Raw genomic sequence first — 25,019 nt, forward strand, 5'->3', positions numbered from 1 at the left:
GAATCTAAGCAGTAGCATTTTAGCTGAAGTACTAAAAAAATGTATAGATGTATAGCTTGTTTAACAATTTGAACTAAGGAATGTACAGCACTTTTAATAATGCCATATTAAGAATGTTATTTATTTGTATCCTTAAAATATGGATTTAAAGTTAAATAGCATTGTTTCAGTCATTTTCAACCCCCTCTTGTAATTTTATCCTATTTTTTTTAATGTGTGAAACACACCGTTAATTTTTCAAAACTAGTGCAAAACAAACAAGTAGTAGAATTAAAGCCTTATTAAAAAGCAGCTTGTTCTAGGTATGCCTCAATTTAGCTCTCTAACATGTCTTCTCACTGATTCATCTGGCACACCACAATGTACCATTGATCTGTCCCCTTGCAACACTCCTAGTGCTCCTAGTGGATATAAACAAATACACTTTATTGCTCTAGTCTACATAGTACTTTTTATTGATGTTTTTCTTACAGTCATGATGCCTCGAGATAATCAAATCAACAGAATCAATTTAGCAAAGGTTTAGCGCTCAATTCACATGTTGACTTCCTTCAGTTTAAAGGCAACTTCAAAATCCTGTTCTGTCTCGCAGTGCTCTGGAATTATGGGGCCAGGTGGCAACCCTATCTCTAGTTGCCAGATTGTCTTTCACCATAGACACATGTAACCCAAATAATTTGAGCACATATTTTTTTGTAAGAATTGTTATTGTGATCTGTAGTTTTGTTCTTACTACTGTACCTTTTGTAAACTTTAATTTAGAAAGATAATATGTAATTGTGTACAGTATAAAGTATCTCACTGTCCAATTACTCAATGTAAATGGAATCATTTTTTGTAGAAGATTGATTATATTGATGTAGGGGCATAAGTAATAAAAACAGCCTGTGCTCAGCCTGTATTCAAGACAGTGAAAGAGTCGTCTTTTCAGCATCATAAAAGACAACATCTCCCCTGTGTAATCCAAATACACACCAACTCTTTCTAATTTGGAGTTCATGTTCAATTTTAAATCTGGTTATTATGTTATCCTGTGCACTGGCCTCCGCTGCCATCCAGAGACCATGAAATGTTATTTCTCCCCAGCCAGGTTTTCCCTTTCCTGGGCTGTGAAAAATATGCAACTCCAATCTCCCAGTCTGTCTTGGTTTTTACAACCACTTCCCAGAAGCTCCATTTATGAAGCAATACTGTAAGTGTAGTAGCTTAATATGCACCACATATAGTTGTATACATATAAAAATAACTGATTATGTGAATGTCTATTTTATTTATGAATTGTACCCTGTAGAAAGGCCAATGCAGCACTCCATGTGCCCCCCCTTCCGTAACTATAGCAGAGCTTAAATGTATTTATGTTTCATACTGTTGCAAGGAGCAGCAGGAGTAGGTCTAACTCTTGGGTGATCTTGTGTATGTTTAATGAGGAAGCAAAAAACTGAATTTACGGAATGTAACAACAAGGATAAATGGACACCCAGTAAAACTGCTTTTTAATCTGTATGGGACACTGTCAGTGTCCACAAGGCCTGCTTTCTTATTAAGCAGGGCACACAGATGACTAAACAATGAAAGAATACAGTAAACAGATCCCTAGGACTATTATATTCTAAAAGGTATTGAAAATGTCGACCCAGGGAACTTTTTTGACCTGAAAAAAAGAAACAAGGACCAGGGGTCACAAATGGAGATTAGATTAAGGGGTATTCAGAATAGAAAATAGGAGGCATTTTTTTTTACGCAGAGAATTGTGAGGGCCTGGAACCAACTCCCCAGTAATGCTGTTGAAGATGACACCCTGGGATCCTTCAAGAAGCTGCTTGATGAGATTCTGGGTTCAATAAGCTACTAACAACCAAACGAGCAAGATGGGCCGAATGGCCTCCTCTCATTTGTAAACTTTCTTATGTTCAGATATACAGTGCCTTGCATAAGTATTAGCCTCCATTGGACTTTTCCACATTTTATGGTGTTACAACCTGGAATTAAAATTGATTTAATTAGGATTTTTTTGTCACTGATCTACACAAAAGAGTCCATAATGTCCAAGTGAGGAAAATTATTTACAAATAAAAAACTGAAAAGTCTTGATTGCATAAGTATTCACCTCCTTTGCTGTGTCACCCCTAAATAAGCTCTGGTGCAACCAATTGCCTTCAGAAGCCACATAATTAGTTGAATGGAGTCCACCTGTGTGCAATTAAAGTGTCACATGATCTCAGATTAAATACACCTGTTTCTGGAAGGCCCCAGTGTTTGTTAGAGAGCATATCTAAACAAACAGCACCATGAAGACCAAGGAGCTATCAAAACAAGGCCAGGATAAAGTTCTGGAGAAGCACCAATCAGGGTTGGGTTATAAAAAAATATCCCAAACTTTGAACATCCCCCGGAGCACCGTTAAATCCATTATTAAAAAATGGAATGAATATGGCACAACCGTGACTCTGCCTAGAGAAGGCCGTTCACCAAAACTCAGTGACCAGGTAAGGAGGTCATTAGTCAGAGAAGCAACCAAGAGGCCAATGGTAACTCTGAAGGAGCTGGAGAGATCCACAGCTGAGATGGGAGAAACCATCCATGGGACAACTATAACCCGGACGCTCCACAAAGCTGGGCTTTATGGAAGAGTGGCGAGAAGAAAGCCATTGCTGGAAAAAACCCATATCAAATCCCATTTGGATTTTGCCAAAAGGCATGTGGGAGACACAGCAAACATGTGGAAAAAGGTTCTCTGGTCTGATGAGACCAAAATTGAACTTTTTGGCCTTAGCGCAAAACGCTATGTGTGGCGCAAAGCCAACACTGCTCATCACCCTGAGAACACCATCCCCACGGTGAAGCATGTGGTGGCAGTATCATGTTATGGGGATTCATCGGCAGGGACTGGGAAACTGGTCACGATTGAGGGCAAGACGAATGGAGCCAAATACAGGGACATTCTAGAGGAAAACCTGTTTCAGTCTGCAAGAGACCTGGGACTGGGGCGGGGGTTCACCTTCCAGCAGGACAATGACCCTAAACACACAGCCAAAGCTACACTGGAGTGGTTTAAAAACAAGAACCTGAATGTCTTAGAATGGCCCAGTCAAAGCCCAGACCTCAATCCGACTGGGAATCTGTGGCAAGACTTGAAAATTGCTGTTCACCAACGGTCCCCCATCCAACTTGACAGAGACTGAGCAATTTTGCCAAGAAGAATGGGCAAAAATTGCAGGATCCAGATGTGCAAAGCTGGTAGAGACTTACCCAAAAAGACTCACAGCTGTAATTGCTGGCAAAGGTGCTTCTACCAAGTATTGACTCAGGGGGGTGAATACTTATGCAACCAACAAATGTCCTTTTTTGTGTTTAATTAACTTTTGTGTCACAATAAAAAATAGTTTACACCTTCAAAGTGTTAAGTATGTTGTGTAAATCAAATGGTAAAAATCCCAATTAAATCCATTTTAATTCCAGGTTGTAACACTACAAAATGTGGAAAAGTCCAAGGGGGGTGAATACTTATGCAAGGCACTGTGCAAAATGGAACCTGATTGCAACTGCAGCTTTAAACAGCTACAACCAGAACATTCCTGAAAAAAAGTGAGCATTAAGGTGATACAGTACTTGCATGACAAAAGGGCCTTCCTGACAGATGCAGTCTGGTCGGATTTAATGAAGGATGAAAGTTTTCCTTCGTCTGCGACTGTTTCATGAACAATCAGCTGTTGCTTCCTCAGTATGGAGTGAACTCTAAAAATAAAAGCGTGTTGGCATTTTCAAGACACTAATTATTCTTGAATAAATATCTCAGATGAAGCAGATGGGTGGGTGGACACAATAAGTGCTGAGAAGACAGCCTCATCCCACCCAGTCTTCTGATCTACAATTCACTTTTTCATTTTGGAACCTGCAGAAAATCTGCGGTTTCTTTTAAAGACCAGGCTCGCTGTACCAACAAACAAAAGAATGCTCCCAGTGTACTGTAAATAATTCACGCATGAGAAATTAATGTTAAGGATTCATCAATTCCAGTACATCTTGTGTACAGAAGTCACCCTGTGCATAGAACATATGGCACAACACTTGTTTAATACTATTATGAGTACAATCTTTGTTTTTTGTGATTTAAAATAAGCTAATAAGTTGTGAGCAGGGAGGCTCCTCTTCTAAAATAAATAATTTGAACAGAACTCGTGTGTACCCACCCCCCCCCACTTTTGGCAAGTTGCCAATCATTGACAATTGTATGTTGTTGGGAAAAGGTTCTCTCAATTGCCAGAATGACTCTTTAAAGCAGTTGTGGATTTCTGCTAGGGGTGTTCTAGTTAGCATTAAACAGTTTCCATTTCCAATCACTTTTTATGAACTACTGCAGTATTTGTATACATGTACAAGACTAAAAGAAGTACATAATTGATTTATATGGAAAAGACTTTGTAAATATTAAATCCAATATGAACATATTTTTAGCTCAGGACACCAGTCATCAGGTTCAGTTATCTGGAAGGTAACAACTCCTGCATTGCCTATTATAGTTAAAGCATGCACGTACAGAGCTGATCCGAGTCACACACATTAGCGCTAGCCAATAGGACCAGACATGGAACACTTGAATACGTATCAGAATGCAAGCATTAAACAAAAGACAGAATAGGCTAAAGAGAGCTACAAAGCTTTTACTATTTCAAAATAAACAGGATTTAAGAGATTCATTATAAAAGGAGGAGCTGCAGAGCAGTCTACAGTCTGTAGCTGATGGCTACATTTTTTGGAAACGCAGGCCTCTGCAGACAGACCAGTAGTTCGTAGTTGAAATCTCATCTACTGCAGAACAATGTAGTACCACTACCAGTACGTGAACCGGTGCACGTTGTAGACAATCCTGCAACACCGGCAGTCTGCTTCAGGTCACTACTCAAACGCCACTGTGCAGGCGCTAAACTGGTACAGTTAAACAGCCACAACTTCTGTTCTTTAGTCTTTAGCAGCACAGCGCCCGTCTCCACATCCCTGTCATTGAGTGCAAGTTTATTAACCCGACACCACACCAGTGTCAAGATGAGCTTTGCCCCTTTCTACACCATCTGGTGTCACACCGTGGAGTGTACTACATGTGTATGCCACCATCTTGTTTTGACAAACTTTTACTGGAATAACTTAAAGACTCAGGTATATGAAGTAGCCAGAAAGTGTCAGGTCATTGTTCCTTTTGACAAATTCACTAACACCCAAAACAGACCTGAGAAACCCCACACTCCAGTTGAAGGTGCCCATATACAGATGATTTCACCATATGACACTGCTGAATTGCATAGCAAGCCAAAGTTCCTGGTATTCCAGCAAGTACATGAACTGTACAAAAGCAGTTTACAATTAATGAATGGCCCCTCAGGAAGTGAATAGTGAAGTTTCTCCAATTCTACTCTATTGTCAATGCCCCCCCCCCCCCCCCCCCCATGTGAATAACACAAGACAGAATTTTAAACAAGTTATGTTTATTCAAGTTAGACTGCTTCTCCAGGATCTGACAGTTTCCAGACAACCCATTTTTTGAGGAAGAGCATTACAACAGATACCGGGACCAGCAAACCAAGCAGCCCCAGGAGACCATGGAAGTGTGTCCAGTGCTTCTCTGCAAGAGGAAGAAAGAGATATTTGGTGGCAAGCAAGAGATTTTGGTGCTCAAATGAGGGGTCAGGCACTTTGCCCAGACCTAGATACCAGTCAATTTGGAGTTGCTTTTGAACTTTGGCCCAAGCCAAAAACAAGATAATCTCCATCTTTAAAGGGCAGCAGTGTGGAGTAGTGGTTAGGGCTCTGGACTCTTGACCGGAGGGTCGTGTGTTCAATCCCCAGTGGGGGAAAACTGCTGTTGTACCCTTGAGCAAGGTACTTTACCTAGATTGCTCCAGTAAAAACCCAACTGTATAAATGGGTAATTGTATGTAAAAATAATGTGATATCTGTACAATGTGAAATAATGTATAACGTGATACCTTGTAACAATTAAGTCGCCCTGGATAAGGGAGTCTAAGAAATAAATAAAAAAATAAACTATACATAAAAGGATTATTACTGCTTTAACACACCATCTCAGAAATCACTTACCCGTTTGTTCATGGAGCACATTCTCATCCAAAATGAAGGTTCCTTCACCATGAGCAGCTCGCTTGACTACATTCCCAGGACAAGGCTTTCCTGCACAGCGCCCTCCCACACCAAGATCTACTGGAACAGGCATATCTGTGGAAGGAGTCATCTGGAATAACTAAAACAGCATTTTATCAAGTGGTATAACTATTGTCCAAATTAGTTAACCAGGGGAGCAGAATTTAAATACTTCAGGGAAAGTCTCTGAAATGCATACGATTGAAGACTTCATGCTGCAATAATTGAAGGCTTGACCTAAAATGGAACATACCTCTCCCATCAAAGCATCCTTCATTACAAACACGGCGTTCAGGAGAACAGACTTCAGTTGAACACATAAAATAGATCTAAATAGTAAAAAAAATAAAGTTAGATAGAGCAACTGTAAGTCTGCAAGTCTAAAATATACTATTTGTGAATCCGCATTTGGAGGCAAGCTTGAGTATAAAATTAGACCAAAAAAAACAAAGATACTCACATCCTCATCCAAATGCTGCTTGGTCTTGTAGTCCAGGAACTGGAAGCTTTGTATTTCAAAGCGTCGAGTGTGCTTGGATACAGGCATGTTATCGTATTCGACATGGAGGCCAGCAGCACTGCTGTAATCCAGGATGTTTGGACAACTGTGGGGTAGGTATTTCAGAATGGAGGAGTCAGACACTTGCCAACTGGGAGGATTTAAGTTAATGACAGCCGTATTATAACTGATTATCTGCGACAACCTAAAAAGCTGGCATTTGTTACAGCAACTTGCAAAAAAAGACTCCCATCTTTTAATCTCTGGTTAATGGGCCATTCACTTAAGCAGTTGCTAAAATTACAATCCTACATGAACATCTCAAATACAAAACGTTATGGTGTAGCTGGTGAGTGGGTAAGTGTCTGAAGGGTTGAGTTCAGAAGGAAAGAGAAATAAGATCAGCAATTTGGTTACTGGTCATAATCTGGCAGATGCTGTTGGACAAAGCCCTAGAAATGTTGCTTTGTCACAATGGAGAAAATCAGGATTAACACTATCAATGATGCAGGATACTCACCCTTCATAGAGGATCACCCAGGCAGCTTGAGAGGACTGGGGATAGGCGATGCAGTAGTGGACCAGCAGAACTACATTGGGGTCAGGAGGGTTCATAAGCTGCACTTCCAGATACACCTTGCTTCCAAGCAAGAAGCTCAGGGGCAGATGGGACAGTGGGTGGAAAGTTGTGTAGCTGGCGTCTGTAAGAGAGGTAAGTGCGGTAGAATAACCAGGACTCCTGGTATTGCATGTACTTCAGTGTCAACACAACCCATTGAAAGAAAAGAGACTCCACAGCCAGATCCACATCTGGCAGTCATGGGACTGATGCTCAACATAGGCCTAGTTCCACAAGATTAAATGGGAGAAGTTATACCAAAAGACATTACCATTGTCACATCATGTATACCATAACCTTCTCAACATTTATAAAATAAAATGCAAGAGCAGCAAGAATTTAGTTCAATTACCTGTGGCAATCCTTAACCTAACCCCAAGTGAGCCAAAAGCCAAGGCTGCTGATGGAGGCAGTGGGTTCACCACCAAGTAACCAGTGCTGGCCAAACTTCCTTTAGAATAGCGACATTCCACCTGGAGGCTGCAGTGCAGAGAGGAGACAGTGAAGACAAAGAATCAATTTAGTTGACCGTTAGCACAGAGTTCCTCATTTCAGTGCAACCAGCAATGTATGCTGCAAAATAAGTTTCCTTTTCAGCAAGAGGGTTAGCTGGCTGCCTGTTCCCAGCCACTGAAAGATATTACCGGTAAGAGCTGTCTCTGGTAATTTCTCCATACACCTGCCCGGTCCCTCGAACCATGCCATGAACTTCAGCAAGATAGATTGTAGTCTCTGCCACCATCTGCACAAGAAAGCGTGGAGGTGAGAACACTGTAGCCGATAAAAGTAATGCAATCAAGTGGGTCAGCCCAAAACCACTGGTATTCCATCAGATTATCACACCACCCCTTAAACATCTGGCTTAAATATGGACTGTAAAGCCCCGAAGTCCTAATGCTACGTTTGTAGTAACAAAAGCAGTGTCAAAATTGCAATACCCATAGGAGCATTAACTTACAAAGACATGTGTCCCACAGCCAGTCACTGGGAATTTGAAGACAGCAAAGTCTGGAGTACAGATTACAGGGGCACAGGATTGGTTTCCTGCAATTACTAGACTACCAGGATCTATTTCAGGCTTGGTTGAGGTGCGGTAAACTGCAAACACAAAATGCCCATCTGCTGTGCATGCTGAAAAAGTAGAAGCAGAGAAAAGGCTATATTAAATACAAAAAAACATGCAATAGTGAAACTTGTAGGAAATCTGTTTAGTTGAAGGACCATTGTCCTGCTCATTAGAAGAGCAGTGCTATATCAAAGTAAAACCAAGCCATACCATCCAAAGGATAGTAACACTGGGAAGTTGTTGCATCCACACAACATCCATTGGCCACACAGAGTTGTGGATCAGCATTAGGTGGACCACAAGCAACCTGCTGACTTCTTGGTATCTTGCAACCTGCAAAAACATTAAACTTAAAAGGTTTGTTGTATAGGGGAGACCCTGTAGTTTAGGTTGTGATATCTCTGGTAGGTAAATCCTCAATTTACAAGGAGGCACATATTGTAGTCAAGTCAATGCAAAATGGTGCAGCAACAGCATAGCACTCCTGCATTAGGAATGGCTTAAAAAACTGTCCCGGGAATAAAAAAAAAAAAAAACCTACCCTCACGTGGTACTAGACCAGGAACAGGACACTTGGCATGTATATCTCCATGCTGCCCAGTAAGAGTGGTGTAAAGGACTCTCAGGATATAGAAGTTGTTCTACAAACAGAAATGGACCATTGACAGGATTTTGATCACTTGTAATACAAATGGGTATGAAATCTGCAATTGCCCTCAGCTTACCAGTATCTTGACATTACAAGCATTGTAGGGGGCAGTCAAGATGTTCTTGTCATTTCCCCTCACCAAACTGTAGCCACAAGTCTTGGGAGCACTGGCAACAGCTACCAAGTTATTGGATTCATCTACAACAAATGCCACATTTAGGAGCATGTTTCCCCATTTCAAGCATCCAAATGACCAAGTAACAATCCCACTCACCCATTAATTGGATCTCTTCCAGAAGTCCCCCAGGAAGCTCCACTGTCATGCAAGTATCACTGCAGATGACAGACACCCCAAAGGGAGGGAGTGGAGATCTTGTTGGTAGGGCTGCGCTGGTTGGACACTTCATGCCCACATAGCCAAACACCCCCTCAGTGGTGGTATAGTGTAGGGTCAGGACATAATTCTTATTCTGCAGAGGAAGGAGGGAGGAGTTTGGACAAGATGCTAGGAGTAAGTCACAAGAAAGTTATTCAAGCATATCTAAAACATGATGCATCACCTAATCTGCTGACAACTATAAAACAAGGGGCCTCTTATCACCAATAGAGAAACTGAAGTTTGTTCTGAAAAGGAATCTTACCAATATTTTAACATCACAAGTTGTGTAGGGGGTTATGAAGATGTTCCTTCCTTCACCCTCTACCAGACTATAGTTGCAGTACTTGGGGGCATCATTGACAGGAACCAGATCATTGGATTGATCTACAAAGATGGTACCACACATTAAAACTCCCCTCAATTCAAAACAAAGAAATAACCCACACACAACCTACCTATTACTAAGACTTCTTCCAGGGGTCCCGGAGGGAGCACCACCATCATGGTAGAGGCTCTGCAGATAGTAGTTGCAATAGGCACTGGTTCTGTTGGCTTCTTAGTGGTGGTTGTAGGTGAAGGGGACTCTGTTGGTTCTCCAGCACTGGTGGGACATTTCATACCCACAGAGACAAATACCCCCTCAGTGGTGGTATAGTGTAGGGTCAGGACATAAGAATTATTCTGTAGAGGAAAGGGAGGAGTTTGGACAAGATGCTAGAGTACTCGCATGGTGGAGAAAGTATACAATACAATTCCTTTCGTTAATACATTGGTCTGTGACTATCAGGATTCTAAACTTCCTAAAAACCCACACCCGAACACAAGAACCGCCACGGCAGTCATTGCCAGTTTGAGGTTTCCACCCCCCCACCAATAGAAATTACTGTGTCAAAGTTATGCAGTCGTCCGTTTGACTTTTCCAAAATACATGTATTAAAATACCCTGATGGCATTTGAAAGGCAGGAGCACAAAAATAAGGAAGTTATAATCCCACCCACATAGAACCGCCAAAGCTGTCATTTTGATTGCCTTTTACAATGCATGTTTTTATTTTGAATATAACCTGCAATATTTTGTATACAAGTCTGTTCTCTCTACCAGACCTGGCAGCCATCAATTCCTTCACTTTCTACAAGGAATGCACCTTGGAAAATAAAATCAATAGGGAATTAATCTTTAAGCTCGCCACAGCGCTTCCGCAGAAACATCGATCAGAAAACTGCAAAGCAGGCTACTGCACCGACTGACACATGCAAGAGAACATACGTTACCGTCATAAAAATTAAACTACTTCCATTTTTACCGTTTATGTACACAGACCTGTTTACACACGAGTTTTTAAATTATATAGTTGTTTTTTTTAGTGCTTTGTGGCAATTGAGAACTTGTTGAATTGTTCAGTTAAGTATGGCGTTTCGAATAAAACTGGAGTTGTATCCGATAGTTTCATTTCAATATTGAAGTTTCAAATGCAACTGTCAATGAATGCCGGTGGTGGTTTCAAGTACTAGTATAACCGCGGCAGTTCGAGTGTTACGAGAATCTGTGTGAGATTCAACCCCTTCCCAGATCCATTCTTTGAAGAGAATGACCCCATCTGAAAAGAAATGGACTTAATTTGATTACAATCTGGGGACGAGCAGTTTTACAATCTGAACAAAAACCCCTGCTGGGAGGGTCAGCTACTTAAAACTAAACAAATGCAGACTCATCAGAACAGTCGTCCTTTGTTTACAAGGGAACATACAATATTCCGGATTAGGACTGAATACAAAGTGATCAGACTTGCCGTCTCCCACATCATTTTCAAAACTGTCCAATGTGGAGTAACTGCCCTCTTGTGGATAATGGAGGGTATGTCACACTGAAACTAGCTATGCATGAAGATGCAAATTTAATTGAGGAGAACATGCTTGTGACCAATTACATTTTGTACAATAGCATTACAAGAATTTCAGTTAAAGGAATAAAATAAAAAGGTGTATATAAAATTGGCAAATATTTAAATATACATACATTTGGGATGAATTTGAGAAATGGCTTGGGGAGAACAATTAATGACAATAAAAAATTCTGCAAGAGTTCCGAGGAGGCAAACCATTCTTTTGAAAAGTATACTAAATGCAAGCTCATTGCAACAGGAAACGGGTGGAGCTATGAACCTATGAAATGTTAAGCCTTTACTTGGATCAAATCATTGACCAAGGACTGGGAATAAGTCAATGAAAGGCTCCTGTGCGATTAGAGAATTTGGGAAGACCATGTCCGTCCCACTTTAAATTCACTGCAGAGGTATCTACACAGAATTAACTGTGGACTAATCTACACTGCTTGTAAAACCGACTTAAAAAACTCACTACAAGGAACCCTCACCAAAAGGTATCTCTACACTTGCCTTTTCATAGTTTTGGAATCCAGAGCTACAAGAAAACACCAACGTTTCAGTGCATTTGCTGAAAAGACCTCAACATTAATAGTTTTGTCACTCTACAGTTAGAGGGGATGTAGGCAGCCGACTGACAAAACAACGTGCAGATTTTGCAACTGACGGCTGGAGTGGGATTCGAAATATACCGTTGTTAAGCATTAGCCGTTTATTCCTTCTGGGCAAAAATATGGCTTGCTTGTATTTTCTATTAGTACGCCAATTCTTTGTTTTATTTCAAATGGTGCAAACCGCACTGAAGCAAATGCTGTTTTGGTTTTGAAATGAATGAATCTGCTTTGCTTGGTGGTTTAAATACTGAGAAACTTCAAGCTTGTTGTATACTGGAGCCCTGCTTCAGTGCAACAGGATTGAAATCAATTCCTATCTTTAATGGGTAGTTTGTATTATTTGTTTATTTAGCAGATGCCTTTATCCAAGGCGGACTTACAGGAGACTAGGGTGTGTGAACTATGCATCAGCTGCAGAGTCACTTGCATCTCACCCAAAAGACAGAGCACAAGGAGGTTAAGTGACTTGCTCAGGGTCACACAATGAGGCAGTGGCCGAGGTGGGATTTGAACCGGGGACCTCCTGGTTACAAGCCCTTTTTTCTTTAGCCACTGGACCACACAGCCTGTGCAATTATGACAGCCCCACAATTAGAGTAATATAAATATATATTTCTCATTGTATTTTTTATAGGAGGGCATGGGCAGCATTCTGTACTGTAAATAGGCAGCTAAATAGTGGGGAACTTGATGTACGTTACTGCCACGATGAGAAATTATGGTCATTTCTGTGCTAGGCCATCTTGACAAAGTAATAAATAATCATGTTTAAAAGAAATGTACACATTAGGACAAGGAATCTTACCAGTATTTGGACATCACAGGTTGTTACGTAGGGCGTTATGAAGATGTTCCTTCCTTCTCCCTCTACCAAACTATAGTTACAGTACTTGGGGGCATCTTTCACAGGAACCAGATTATTGGATTTATCTACAAAAGAGATGGTACCACACATTAATCTCCCTAATTAAAAGAAATACCCCCCACCAAACACACACAACCTACCCATTAGTAAGACTTCTTCCAGGGGTCCCGGAGGGAGCACCACCATCATGGTAGAGGCTCTGCAGATAGTAGTTGCAATAGGCACTGGTTCTGTTGGCTTCCTAGTGGTGGTTGTAGGTGAAGGGGCCTCTGTTGGTTCTCCAGCACTGGTGGGACATTTCATCAGCACATACCCTTTTTCTCCACCAGTTGTCAGATACCATAGCTTCAAAACATAGTTTTTATTCTACAACAAAGAAAACATTATTAGTATACCCAATGGATTGTCATGCTTTTAATTGGCATCACACAAGATGCTGGATATCTGATCAAAAGGATTACCAGTATCCTGACATCACAGGCTGTGTAGGGCGTTATGAAGAAGTTCCTTCCGATTCCCTGAGACAAGGTGTAGTTGCAGTACTTGCGAGCATCAATGACAGCTACCCACTGGTTGGATTTATCTACAAAGAAAAGGGAAGGTTGCCAGAAGGACCCCTAGGTGTCAGACATTATGCCTCTCCAATATCTACCAAAAGTTTAGCTCACCTAGAAACAGGACACGTTTTAGAGGTTCCTTAGGCAGCTCCAACACCATACTAGAAGCTCTGCAGACAACAGATGTAGGGGCCTTTGTTCCCTCCGCAGCACTGGTTTCAGTCTTCTCAGTTGGCTTCCTAGTGATGGTTCTCGTTGCATCCCCAGAGCCTCTTCGTGTTGTCCTGGTTGCATCCCCAGAGCCTCTTCGTGTTGTCCTGGTTGCATTCCCAGGAGAGCGTGTCGTCCTGGTTACATGCCCAGAGCCCCTTCTCGTCGTCTTGGTTGCATGCCCAGAGCCCCTTCGTGTCGTCCTGGTTGCATGCCCAGAGCCTCTTCGTGTCGTCCTGGTTGCATGCCCAGAGCCCCTTCTCGTCGTCCTGGTTGCATGCCCAGAGCCTCTTCGTGTCGTCCTGGTTACATGCCCAGAGCCCCTTCTCGTCGTCCTGGTTGCATCCCCAGAGCCTCTTCGTGTTGTCCTGGTTACATGCCCAGAGCCCCTTCTCGTCGTCCTGGTTGCATCCCCAGAGCCTCTTCGTGTCGTCCTGGTTGCATGCCCAGAGCCCCTTCTCGTCGTCCTGGTTGCATGCCCAGAGCCTCTTCGTGTCGTCCTGGTTACATGCCCAGAGCCCCTTCTCGTCGTCCTGGTTGCATCCCCAGAGCCTCTTCGTGTTGTCCTGGTTACATGCCCAGAGCCCCTTCTCGTCGTCCTGGTTGCATCCCCAGAGCCTCTTCGTGTTGTCCTGGTTACATGCCCAGAGCCCCTTCTCGTCGTCCTGGTTGCATCCCCAGAGCCCCTTCGTGTTGTCCTGGTTACATGCCCAGAGCCCCTTCTCGTCGTCCTGGTTGCATCCCCAGAGCCCCTTCGTGTTGTCCTGGTTGCATGCCCAGAGCCCCTTCTCGTCGTCCTGGTTGCATCCCCAGAGCCCCTTCGTGTTGTCCTGGTTGCATGCCCAGAGCCCCTTCTCGTCGTCTTGGTTGCATCCCCAGAGCCCCTTCGTGTTGTCCTGGTTGCATGCCCAGAGCCCCTTCTCGTCGTCTTGGTTGCATCCCCAGAGCCCCTTCGTGTTGTCCTGGTTGCATGCCCAGAGCCCCTTCTCGTCGTCTTGGTTGCATCCCCAGAGCCTCTTCGTGTTGTCCTGGTTGCATGCCCAGAGCCCCTTCTCGTCGTCTTGGTTGCATCCCCAGAGCCTCTTCGTGTTGTCCTGGTTGCATGCCCAGAGCCCCTTCTCGTCGTCTTGGTTGCATCCCCAGAGCCTCTTCGTGTTGTCCTGGTTACATGCCCAGAGCCCCTTCTCGTCGTCTTGGTTGCATCCCCAGAGCCTCTTCGTGTTGTCCTGGTTACATGCCCAGAGCCCCTTCTCGTCGTCTTGGTTGCATCCCCAGAGCCTCTTCGTGTTGTCCTGGTTACATGCCCAGAGCCCCTTCTCGTCGTCTTAGTTGCAGGCCCAGGAGTGCGCGTTGGCCTAGTTGCAGGCCCAGGAGTGCGCGTTGGCCTAGTTGCAGGCCCAGGAGTGCGCGTTGGCCTAGTTGCAGGCCCAGGAGTGCGCGTTGGCCTAGTTGCAGGCCCAGGAGTGCGCGTTGGCCTAGTTGCAGGCCCAGGAGTGCGCGTTGGCCTAGTTGCAGGCCCAGGAGTGCGCGTTGGCCTAGTTGCAGGCCCAGGAGTGCGCGTTGGCCTAGTTGCAGGCCCAGGAGTGCGCGTTGGCCTAGTTGCAGGCCCAGGAGTGCGCGTTGGCCTAGTTGCAGGCCCAGGAGTGCGCGTTGGCCTAGTTGCAGGCCCAGGAGTGCGCGTTGGCCTAGTTGCAGGCCCAGGAGTGCGCGTTGGCCTAGTTGCAGGCCCAGGAGTGCGCGTTGGCCTAGTTGCAGGCCCAGGAGTGCGCGTTGGCCTAGTTGCAGGCCCAGGAGTGCGCGTTGGCCTAGTTGCAGGCCCAGGAGTGCGCGTTGGCCTAGTTGCAGGCCCAGGAGTGCGCGTTGGCCTAGTTGCAGGCCCAGGAGTGCGCGTTGGCCTAGTTGCAGGCCCAGGAGTGCGCGTTGGCCTAGTTGCAGGCCCAGGAGTGCGCGTTGGCCTAGTTGCAGGCCCAGGAGTGCGCGTTGGCCTAGTTGCAGGCCCAGGAGTGCGCGTTGGCCTAGTTGCAGGCCCAGGAGTGCGCGTTGGCCTAGTTGCAGGCCCAGGAGTGCGCGTTGGCCTAGTTGCATCCCCAGAGCCTCTTCGTGTCGTCCTGGTTACATCCCCAGAGCCTCTTCGTGTTGTGTTGGTTGCATCCCCAGAGCCTCTTCGCGTCGTCTTGGTTGCATCCCCAGAGCCTCTTCGCGTCGTCTTGGTTGCATCCCCAGCACTTCTTCTAGCTCTCCTGCTCGATTCCCCAGCACTGGTTTTAGTAGTCTTTGTTGGCTTCGTATTAGTGGTTGTAGTGGCCTTTGTTGGACATCTCATGTGCACATACCCTCGTTTACCAGCGGTGGTTGTGTAGAGTAAGGTCAAGATGTAACTTCCATCCTGAAAAAAACAAAAAAAGTGTAAGACACAGAACTAGTTGAAGACTGGAAGGACTGTAATCCACTTCTACATTGTGAAATCAGCACATATACCAAGACATACATATATATATATTAGTTGGGTACCAAGTCACTCAAATATAATAGCATTTCCTAGAGATCAGTTGGTGTTGCGCTGGTTGGGCTCTTCTGCAGTGCTGCCTGCTTGTATGCTGTGCGAGAGGAGTGATGTTGCAAGTTCTATTGTGTGGAGTAGTTTGGAGTTGTATATACAGAATTAAAACAAAAGAGCCAGGAGTTGAATAATTAATCCCTTTGAAGCAAGAGGACACGAGTGCAACCATGAATGTCTCTACAGAAGCTTTTGGTAAGCCATCTAAACAAAGTTTGGCTGAAAGAGTTTTGAACTTTTGCATTGCTATAGAGACTCTACTTTCATTACATGTAATTACCTTATACTGGGTCAGCACCTCGTCAATATCAAGCATTGTAGTGTACAAATGACTTGTTTTTATTTACATCTATATATTCAACTAGATCATATATAGAACACCATTACATCATGCAAGATGAAATCATGGATTTGAATAAACAAGTAGTTGTCATGCCAAAGATCTATAAATACCTCCAATGTTTTGATCGAAACACATGCTCCCGTGAGAAAGACATGGACAACATATCGAAACGTTGGGCAACTGGCTCCGAGCTAAAACACTGCTATTTGAGGTATGAAATAACTTGACTGCTGCTCATTCTTACAATTCCACTGTTCGGGACATTTAGAAATGAATACCCCTATATACAAATTAAGTTCAATTAAACCATGCCTTACCACAATCTTTACATCACAGGCTGCATAAACAGCTGTAAAGATGATCTTTCCTCCTCTCTCTACCACGAGATACCCACATTTGAGTGCATCACCGACAGCCACCAACCTGTTTTCATCTAAAAAAACAAAGGTTTGAGAGAAGTGTTCTATATTGATCAGACTCCACCCTCAAAAAGGATTTGTTCCATCACTATCCAACTCACCAATGACCTGCACTGGCTTCAGAGATCCCTTGGGCAGTTCCACCATCATGCTGGTGTTTCTGCAGACTACAGCAGGTTTTGTTGACTCCCCTGTAGTGGTTTCTGTTACTGGGCATCTCATATTCACAAAGAATGCACTTCCCATCCTCATGTAGCGTATATTCAAGACATAGTTTTTAGTCTAGAGCAAGGAGAAGAAGCACACATAGCCTAGAGTCAAGCAAACAGGAACTAGCAGAATTAGGCAGAATTTAGAAGGCCCAATATTTCAGGGTACAACACCAGAATCAATCTGATGCATTGTACCAAACTGTGAATCATAAATAAGAAGTCAAATCACCCAGCATTGATTATTCTTTCATTTGCTTTACAGCAGATCTGGATGCTTAAATAATATCTAAAAGACAAGTTAACCATTAAAAAGCCTCCATAATCTTAATGCCTTTATACATTAAATATGCACAGAACATGGAACCCAATATTATGGGCCCTACTTATTTATATCTCATTTCCCAGATCAAATTGGGGTTAGTCATTACCAGTATCCTGACATGACAGGCCTTGTAGGAGGTTATGAAGAGGTTTCCTCCTCTTGCCTTCATCAGTGTGTAGTTGCAGTTCTTTGGGACATCCTTGACAACTACCCATAGCCCATTAGAGTTATCTGCAAAGTAGACAAGTTTCCATGAGATTACCAGAACAATGTATGTATTTCATATAAAATCTAAATAATCCTCACTCATTATCTTGACTTGTTCCAGAGGCCCCTCAGGCAGCTCCACCATCATGCTGGAAGCTCCGCAGACAGGAGTTGGAGGAATGGGTTTTGTAGAGGGAGGGGGTTTTGTTGGTTCTCCACTGGTAGGGCATTCTATCTGCACTGATGCAAAGCCTCCAGAATAAGTTGTATAGATAATGGCCAGGACATAGTTTCCATTCTACATGTACAAGAGAAGGATGAGACAGCGGCATATTAAAAGCATGCATTAGACAATTGCAAAGGAGGCGAGGCCATTTAGCCCATCTAAGCTTATGCATCAGTGAACCACCCAAACACTTGGCTACCAAATTCTATTCAAGTATTAGAAATGTTTAAGGAAATGTAGTTATTTGCATATTCATTATTGCTTGTACTGAAGTACTTTGCTGGAAGTATACAGCAATATTTAATATTCATTGAAAATACAACATTACACATCTCCACCTGTTGCTACAACAGTTTAAATAACATACCTGTAATTTCTCTTTTCATGGTGAGCATCCAGACAACTTTACACTTCAAGAACTTTAAAGTAGGTTTCAAAGCGCTTCTCAAAATGATGTTGGTCACAAGAGCCCACTGATGCGCATCACAACAAAAAAACGTCAGCTCAGCATGCACCTGCTATGCGACTTACATCCTGTAAGCAGCATGTTCAAGTATGTAGATTACAATAAAGGGCTTTTCACACCAAGAGTGCTGCGTCAAAAGCGTCAGCGGAACATTCATCCAGTGTATGCTCCAGGACTCAGACGGAGGGTCAATGTGGCCCCCTATCATTAGGGGGACATTTTTCTTCAGTGAAGGGATCAATATAATTGACTCAGAACCAACTACCATTTCTTATTTTTGTTTGTTGCCAGAGTTTACTGACCTTTTGTTTCTGAACAAAAAAATAATAAATGTAAAGCTGTAGATACAACCAAGGTGTATCTACAATACTCACTAACGTTTGGGGAAAATATTGGGAAATGTGTCAGTCATGCTGGTGTATCACCGAGTAGAGGCTATTCATTGTACCAAATCACATTAGAGCCGAGGTTTTCAATCTTTAAGCTGCATACCTCTTTCCAAAAAAGAACCAAAAAACACAAAAAGGTAAAAGTAGACCGCGTACCCCCATCTGAGACGGTCATAATAAAATGAAACCATAAAAACAAACAAACAGTCTGTACAATAACATAATACAACAAAACGCACAAGCCTTGGAGTGTGTGATGGATACAATCATAAAAGCTACAGTATTATAACGGGAAAAATATATTTACTTTTGGATAAAAATAGTCCCTCAAACAGGTTTCTAGTTGTTGGAATCATTTTATTATAATTACCAATTAATTAAAATCAACGAAGCCTCAGTGCTAGCATCAATCACTCAAGTGACATAGGACTATTCCGTGATACCAAATGGCAAATCATGTATTTTTACCAACTCTTGGTGACAAACGTACAGTGCGGGTGCGAATTAAACAAACAATAAAACGCTTACTACCTAGTATCAGTGTGATTGATGTCCATTTGTTACCACCCAGATCACTGATGGCAGGGAAATTGGAGAGAGCTCAGTCGCAAGACATTTTTTGCGTTTTTAATCTGACGGTATTTCATCTCGATAGCCCTTTGCTAGGAATGTACTAGTATTGAGCCAACAATCCGTATTTCACTGCATTGAAAGCTAAAAACTTATTCACACCAGACGGAACAGCTTGTCAAATTAGACCGCATGGCAATACTTCGGTTCGTGATTGGCCAGACATTCTGTATTTTGAAATGAACCAATAGTACTTGAGTAACACAAACACTTTAAATCGGATCACTGAAAAATAAATATCGATTTTCAGGCACGAACGCACACAGGAAATAAAACGAGTTAAAGACTGGGCTTTTAGGTTTTTTTGTTTTTATATATGTACTTTTGTATCCCAAAGACAGACTGCAGTAACCGCCCAACTGTATGACACTTAAAACAGGGCTTATTTAACGTATCTATTGAATATGTAAATTAGTCATGTGTGCATTGAACGCACTGTTCGCGATTAAACGTTGATTACATGACAAGTTTTAGATTGGCAAGTGGTACTAAATATTTTGGACAGTTTTGAAAACAATGCGTTTTTTTTATAACACTTTGTTGTGCATATGATAAACGCGTATATCTGCTTCAGGTACTGTTATTTTTTCAAGGTTAAACGATGGCCCGTGTTACACATAATATAAATAAAAATGTCAAATACACAATATACTATATTTTAATACTGCACACGATATGGTTTTGAAAAATGCTACTTACCAAAACCTTGACTGCACGTGAACTGTATGGCATAATTAACTATTCCGATTCCAGTGGTGTTCTCAATGCAAGATGTATTTCTACACAGTGCTGTATACATATATATTTGTATCATGTCGTTATAGGCCTACTACTGGCGAAATGGCCAAGAGACGGTTGGTGCTTAACACCATACTGAATTATTTTGGCCCTGAATTTAAAAAAAAAAAAAAAAAAAAAAAGAAAAAACAAGTTTCACATATTTTATAACGTTACCGTAGGCTATTTAAAATAAACGATGCGGTTTTCGTTTCACAAATCTACCGCACATTGTCTATAAACTGTACTGCAGTATTCAGAAGTACACATTTCTCCCATTCACTTGCTAGGTCACTCCATATGTCCAAACAGAGATATTTTGTCTAGCAAACAGTTAAGTTTACATCGGATGGATTTCACAGTATTCAAGCACAAATATAATAGCCTACATTTAAACAGTCACTGCCGAATAGATTACTTATTCTTCCAGAAGTAATGGTCGGATGTAACTGGGATACGAGGTTATATTTGCGCCGGGCCATGTTGTTAACAAGCCAGTTGTCGTCCACAATTTACTGTAACCAGGGAGGGTGTGAGCGCAGTCTACTGGACTGGAGAAAAGCACGGGGGTTTAAATTATGAAAACGCAAGTGTAAAAAAAATAATAAATATTAGCATGTCAGACATGTCATGGTAATACACAATGCATTAATTTACTGCTTATTGGACTAATTAGGCCAAAGTGTAATGACAATTAAGTCGCACACTTTTTGCCGTGCACTTTTGGAACGAGCACAATCATGCGTCATTTGCGCGTGACACGTCATGAATGCACTATACTATCTATAGTAGCACAATTAAAACGCATGTAAACACCGCCAATGTCTCAAATTTAAGTGCCGATTGATATTTGTTTTCTGACTGGTTCATGTACTGGTCTGAATCAGTGCTCTTTTCTAAAAGGACTAAAATACAAAAGTTGCGATTAAAAAAAAAAAAAAAAATCCACCCGAATTAAGGCCCTCCCCCTTCCCCCTTCCCCTTGAACTGCTTGGGGTCCTAAGCAATTGCTTAGTATGCTTATGCCTAGAACTGCCACGGATTACAGGTATGTTTTTTTTTTTTAAACGGTTGTAGCAACACGTGGGATGTAGAATGCTATATTTCAGAACACTGTTACTTACTCTTTAAGGGGAGGGGGGGGGGGGACTTAATATTCTTACCACAAATGCAATTTGACAGCTTTGGAAGGAAGCAATCAAGATGATGTGTCCAGTCTTCATTTGAAAGAGTTGATAATTGCAGTTCTTGGCAACACTATCCACAGGTATTGTCTTGCCAGACCCATCTGCAGAAGACAAGCAATTACATGAAAAGTTCATGGAACAGGAAGTTTTTATAAAACACATATTATACAAGACAAGGACTGCTGGAGGATTACGGTGTTGGAACTAATACACGTGACTACTAGAAATTCTAATGGTTACAGAATTCAGAAATGATGCATTACTCCAGTTATAGCCAATAAGCCAAGCACTGTATGCAATAGAAGATGTGAATGGTTTACAACGTCACTTTCCACAGGTCTAGATTGGTAAGGAGGGAGGGGTGACTATCAGAATTACCATCACAGGAACATAGATGCTACTCACCTCTCACTTTGACTGTGTTAAGACTTCCTTTAGGCAATTTGATCATCATGCCAGACTTGGCACAAAACACTGATGGCAAGGACTCTTCAGGTGGGACTGTAACATTAATTCCTGTCCTACAAGACATGAGTGCCTGTCCTAGCTTCCCTGGAGCCATTTGATAGTAGATGTTATAGAAATAACGATCCATCTAGGAGGGGGAGAAAACAAAACAGAAACACTGGCGTTGTTCTGGAGTTATAAAATCTTCACATTATCCTGTTCCTACGGGTAGGAAGGCTATTCTAGTTGCAATATTTAAAGAATGAAAATAAACCCATTTTATATTTCACCATCATTTTGTATGGGCACACAGGTGAAATACTGTATTGGTCCATTCTTCTTAGGTTACAATGCAGCCTGTATACAGAGCATAATGTTTTCTATACTGGTGGAAAGCAGGATACACGTACCGATCTCCTCACGTGACATCCATTGTAGGAAGTAGTGAAAGTGATCCTTCCCTCTGAATCACTCAACAGTTGATATTTGCATTTAACAGCAACTCCGTAAATGGATACCCATTTGTTGAATTTATCTACAATTGGAAGAAATTTGGTGAGATCTCCTGATCTTCCTGTATTGCGCAGCTTCTTCTATGGGTACACCCACTCACATTAACAGTGTAAGGAATCAGACTAGAATAAATCGTGTGTTCAATTACTCAGAATTGCTACCAAGCATTTGCAAAAAAAAATTATATATATATATATATATATATATATATATATATATTACTTCATCTTACCCACAGATCTTACGATTGACCACAACACAAGTCAATACTTGTACTTTTGGACAGGGGTGCTATAATCCTTATGTTCAAGACCATGTACTGCTTGAAAGAAGTAGCCTACATGTACCAGTTCCAAATACAAGTAAGGAGTTGTAACAAGCTATATTGTAAAGCAAATACACCCATACATTCCAAAGTAAGATGCCATTTAGTGACAGGCAGAAACAACTCACTTTTTACACGAAGCGCTTCTATTGGTCCTGCTGGGAGTTTGATGGTCATGCTACTCTTACCACAGATTGTAATAGGTTTATCAGGTGTAGAAATTGGACAGGACATATGCACATAGTGGTTTCTCCACATCAGGGTCAACACATATTGCCCACCCTGCAAGCAAAGGTAAAACGTCAAGTTGAATGGGAATGTTCTAGCCAACATCTGTATGATTGCATCTTTCAACCACAGCACAGATAGTTTCAATAAAGACCAATGGAGTTTAAAGTAGATGCTCTGTAGTTAGACTAGACTATAGTATTAGTTCTAATATAAAACACAATTACCCCAAAAGAGATTAACATTTAAGAAGTTGAATTAGTTGTATATTTACAAGGCTTAACAGCAGTGCACTGGCATTTACTTCCTCACTTTCATTTATACTGTACAAAGGCCAACAAGTTCATGTGTTAAGGCATAGTATCACCAGACTAAGTTAAGAATCTAAATCTTACCCGTGCCTTCACACTGCAACCTTTGAAGGCAGTTGTAAAGATGACAATTCCTTTTTTCTCCAATACCGTGTACCTGCATCTCCGAGCAATCTTGCTGACTTCAACAAGTATAAAGGCGACTGGGGGGGGGGGGGGGGGGGGGTTGAAGGGTGAAGAAAGTAGTTAATGAGACTTGATAACCATGCCTCTTCCAGAATTAAACTGATACCAGGCTAAGCAAAACCCTTACCTCGCAATTTGAGGTCTGTCAACCTTCCACCAAACAATTTGACGGCCATGTCGGCGACACCGCATGTAGTTGCCGAAACCAGGGTGGTCAGCCCTCCTTCACTTGTTGAAGTATCTGCCGGTGCCACTGTGCTATGGCGAGAAGAGTTTCCTGGGTTCTTAATAGGTAGATTGAAGACACCGTAGGGTCCTATAGAGGCATCATAGACGCTGCTTGGCAACATGTGACCTCCAGAGAGATCAGGAGAGTTGCGTGCACTGGTAATCTTGAAAGCTGGAGAAAGAGCTTCATACAACTCCTGATTTATATCAGTAAGCACAGAGCGGTCAAAAGAAGCATGCATGCCAGGAAGGTCACCATTGACTACATCTTCAGGAGGCAAAGAATCATTACCTTCCTTTTCAAGATCTAAAAACAAGGCAAAATCATAGCCTAGGGTTTCAGAGTAGGTACCAGATGTATAGTTGTCAGAATCAAACTCTTCATTGCCAAGTTCACCTATACCCATTTCTGTCACAAGTGTATTGGACACATTCTCTTTAGGTGAAGTAACTAAATCAGCATATGCAAAGACTTCTGGGAAGTCAACATCAGGGTCATTACTCTGATCAGTAAAGAGTGCATGTTCCACATCGCCTTCAGATTCTGAAGCCATAGGGTATTCATCAGCAACAAAAGGGACAACATACTTGGTCCGATCAGAATTGAAGTCATCACTATCTGGACTGGAAAAGATAGGCTGTTCAAGTGCATCCTCATCATACCTATAATGTTGGCTGAAATCAAAAAGCCCATGGTTTGCAGCATCAGATTCAGTCTCAGCAAACACATGATCATGAGACTGCTGGTTATTCTGCAGATCAACAGTGGCAATCTCAGAAAGTTCACCTTTTCTATTTGTTGAAAAGTAATCATGTTCAGACAAAAGATCAGCAGAAGGAATGGCTAAATCAGTAGCTAAACTCAAGTTCCCTCCACGATCCAAGTTTCCTGTTCCTGACATGGAATTTGCAGCCGCTTCATCCTGCAGGCGATCATGAGCTGTGGCAAGAGCTTGTGTGAGCCTCAAGACCCAGATCAATAAGAAGAAAGGCAGCATTGCCCGCCCTCTCCGTAACATCACTAGTATACCAAACTACAACTACGATAACAAAAAAATCAAGCCATATGTCTGTGGTTTAGAGGCGCGGGTATTTAAACTGTGACGCTTCAAGCGTTTTAGTTGAAGTTGTATTTAGCAAGCCAATCGACGCCGATGAATTATCAGCATTCTCAGATCATTAGTAAATCACTGCTAGAATGAATTCTGCACGAGAAAAAATCACCTGGTTTGATTTTTGTTCTGAGAAACGTGTGTAAATGTGACCTATACTGAGAATAAAAACATAGCATTGCATTAGAAATAGGAATTAAGGTAATGAAAGAAACAATAAAAATGAAGTACCTATGATTCCTGTAAACGGCAATCAATGAATGCACTTGTATAACATAACAAGTAAACTAAATTTAGTATTTGTGTATTTATTCACATTCTCTTAAAAAAAATAAGACCGAAAAAATAAGCTTCACGTGGAAATTAAGAATAATACGGTTCAGTAGTGTCCTATTTTGTTCCATGACTAACAGTAACTGTTGGTAGAGATCAACTGAGTC

At 42.1% G+C, this 25,019-nt stretch overlaps 1 protein-coding gene across 1 annotated transcript; it reads right to left on the reverse strand.

Moving 5' to 3' along the window:
- Positions 1-5,455: 5,455 nt before the first annotated feature.
- On the reverse strand, positions 5,456-24,552 carry LOC117407194 (uncharacterized). Its single transcript, XM_034011897.3, has 28 exons — positions 23,367-24,552; positions 23,138-23,256; positions 22,643-22,796; positions 22,087-22,211; positions 21,635-21,824; positions 21,206-21,330; positions 17,654-17,852; positions 17,454-17,578; positions 16,915-17,095; positions 16,712-16,827; positions 13,396-15,880; positions 13,189-13,310; positions 12,868-13,093; positions 12,668-12,792; positions 9,821-10,046; positions 9,628-9,749; positions 9,261-9,456; positions 9,063-9,184; positions 8,879-8,978; positions 8,548-8,670; positions 8,230-8,402; positions 7,916-8,013; positions 7,624-7,751; positions 7,173-7,353; positions 6,614-6,758; positions 6,407-6,482; positions 6,094-6,228; positions 5,456-5,617 (listed from the first exon to the last, which is right to left on the reverse strand). Exons 1-28 carry the CDS (start codon positions 24,484-24,486, stop codon positions 5,490-5,492), a joined length of 7,365 nt encoding a protein of 2,454 aa, XP_033867788.3. The 5' UTR covers positions 24,487-24,552; the 3' UTR covers positions 5,456-5,489.
- Positions 24,553-25,019: the final 467 nt, after the last annotated feature.

The sequence above is a fragment of the Acipenser ruthenus genome, chromosome 8 (assembly GCF_902713425.1).
Source record: "Acipenser ruthenus chromosome 8, fAciRut3.2 maternal haplotype, whole genome shotgun sequence".
Classification (NCBI taxonomy): Eukaryota; Metazoa; Chordata; class Actinopteri; order Acipenseriformes; family Acipenseridae; genus Acipenser; species Acipenser ruthenus.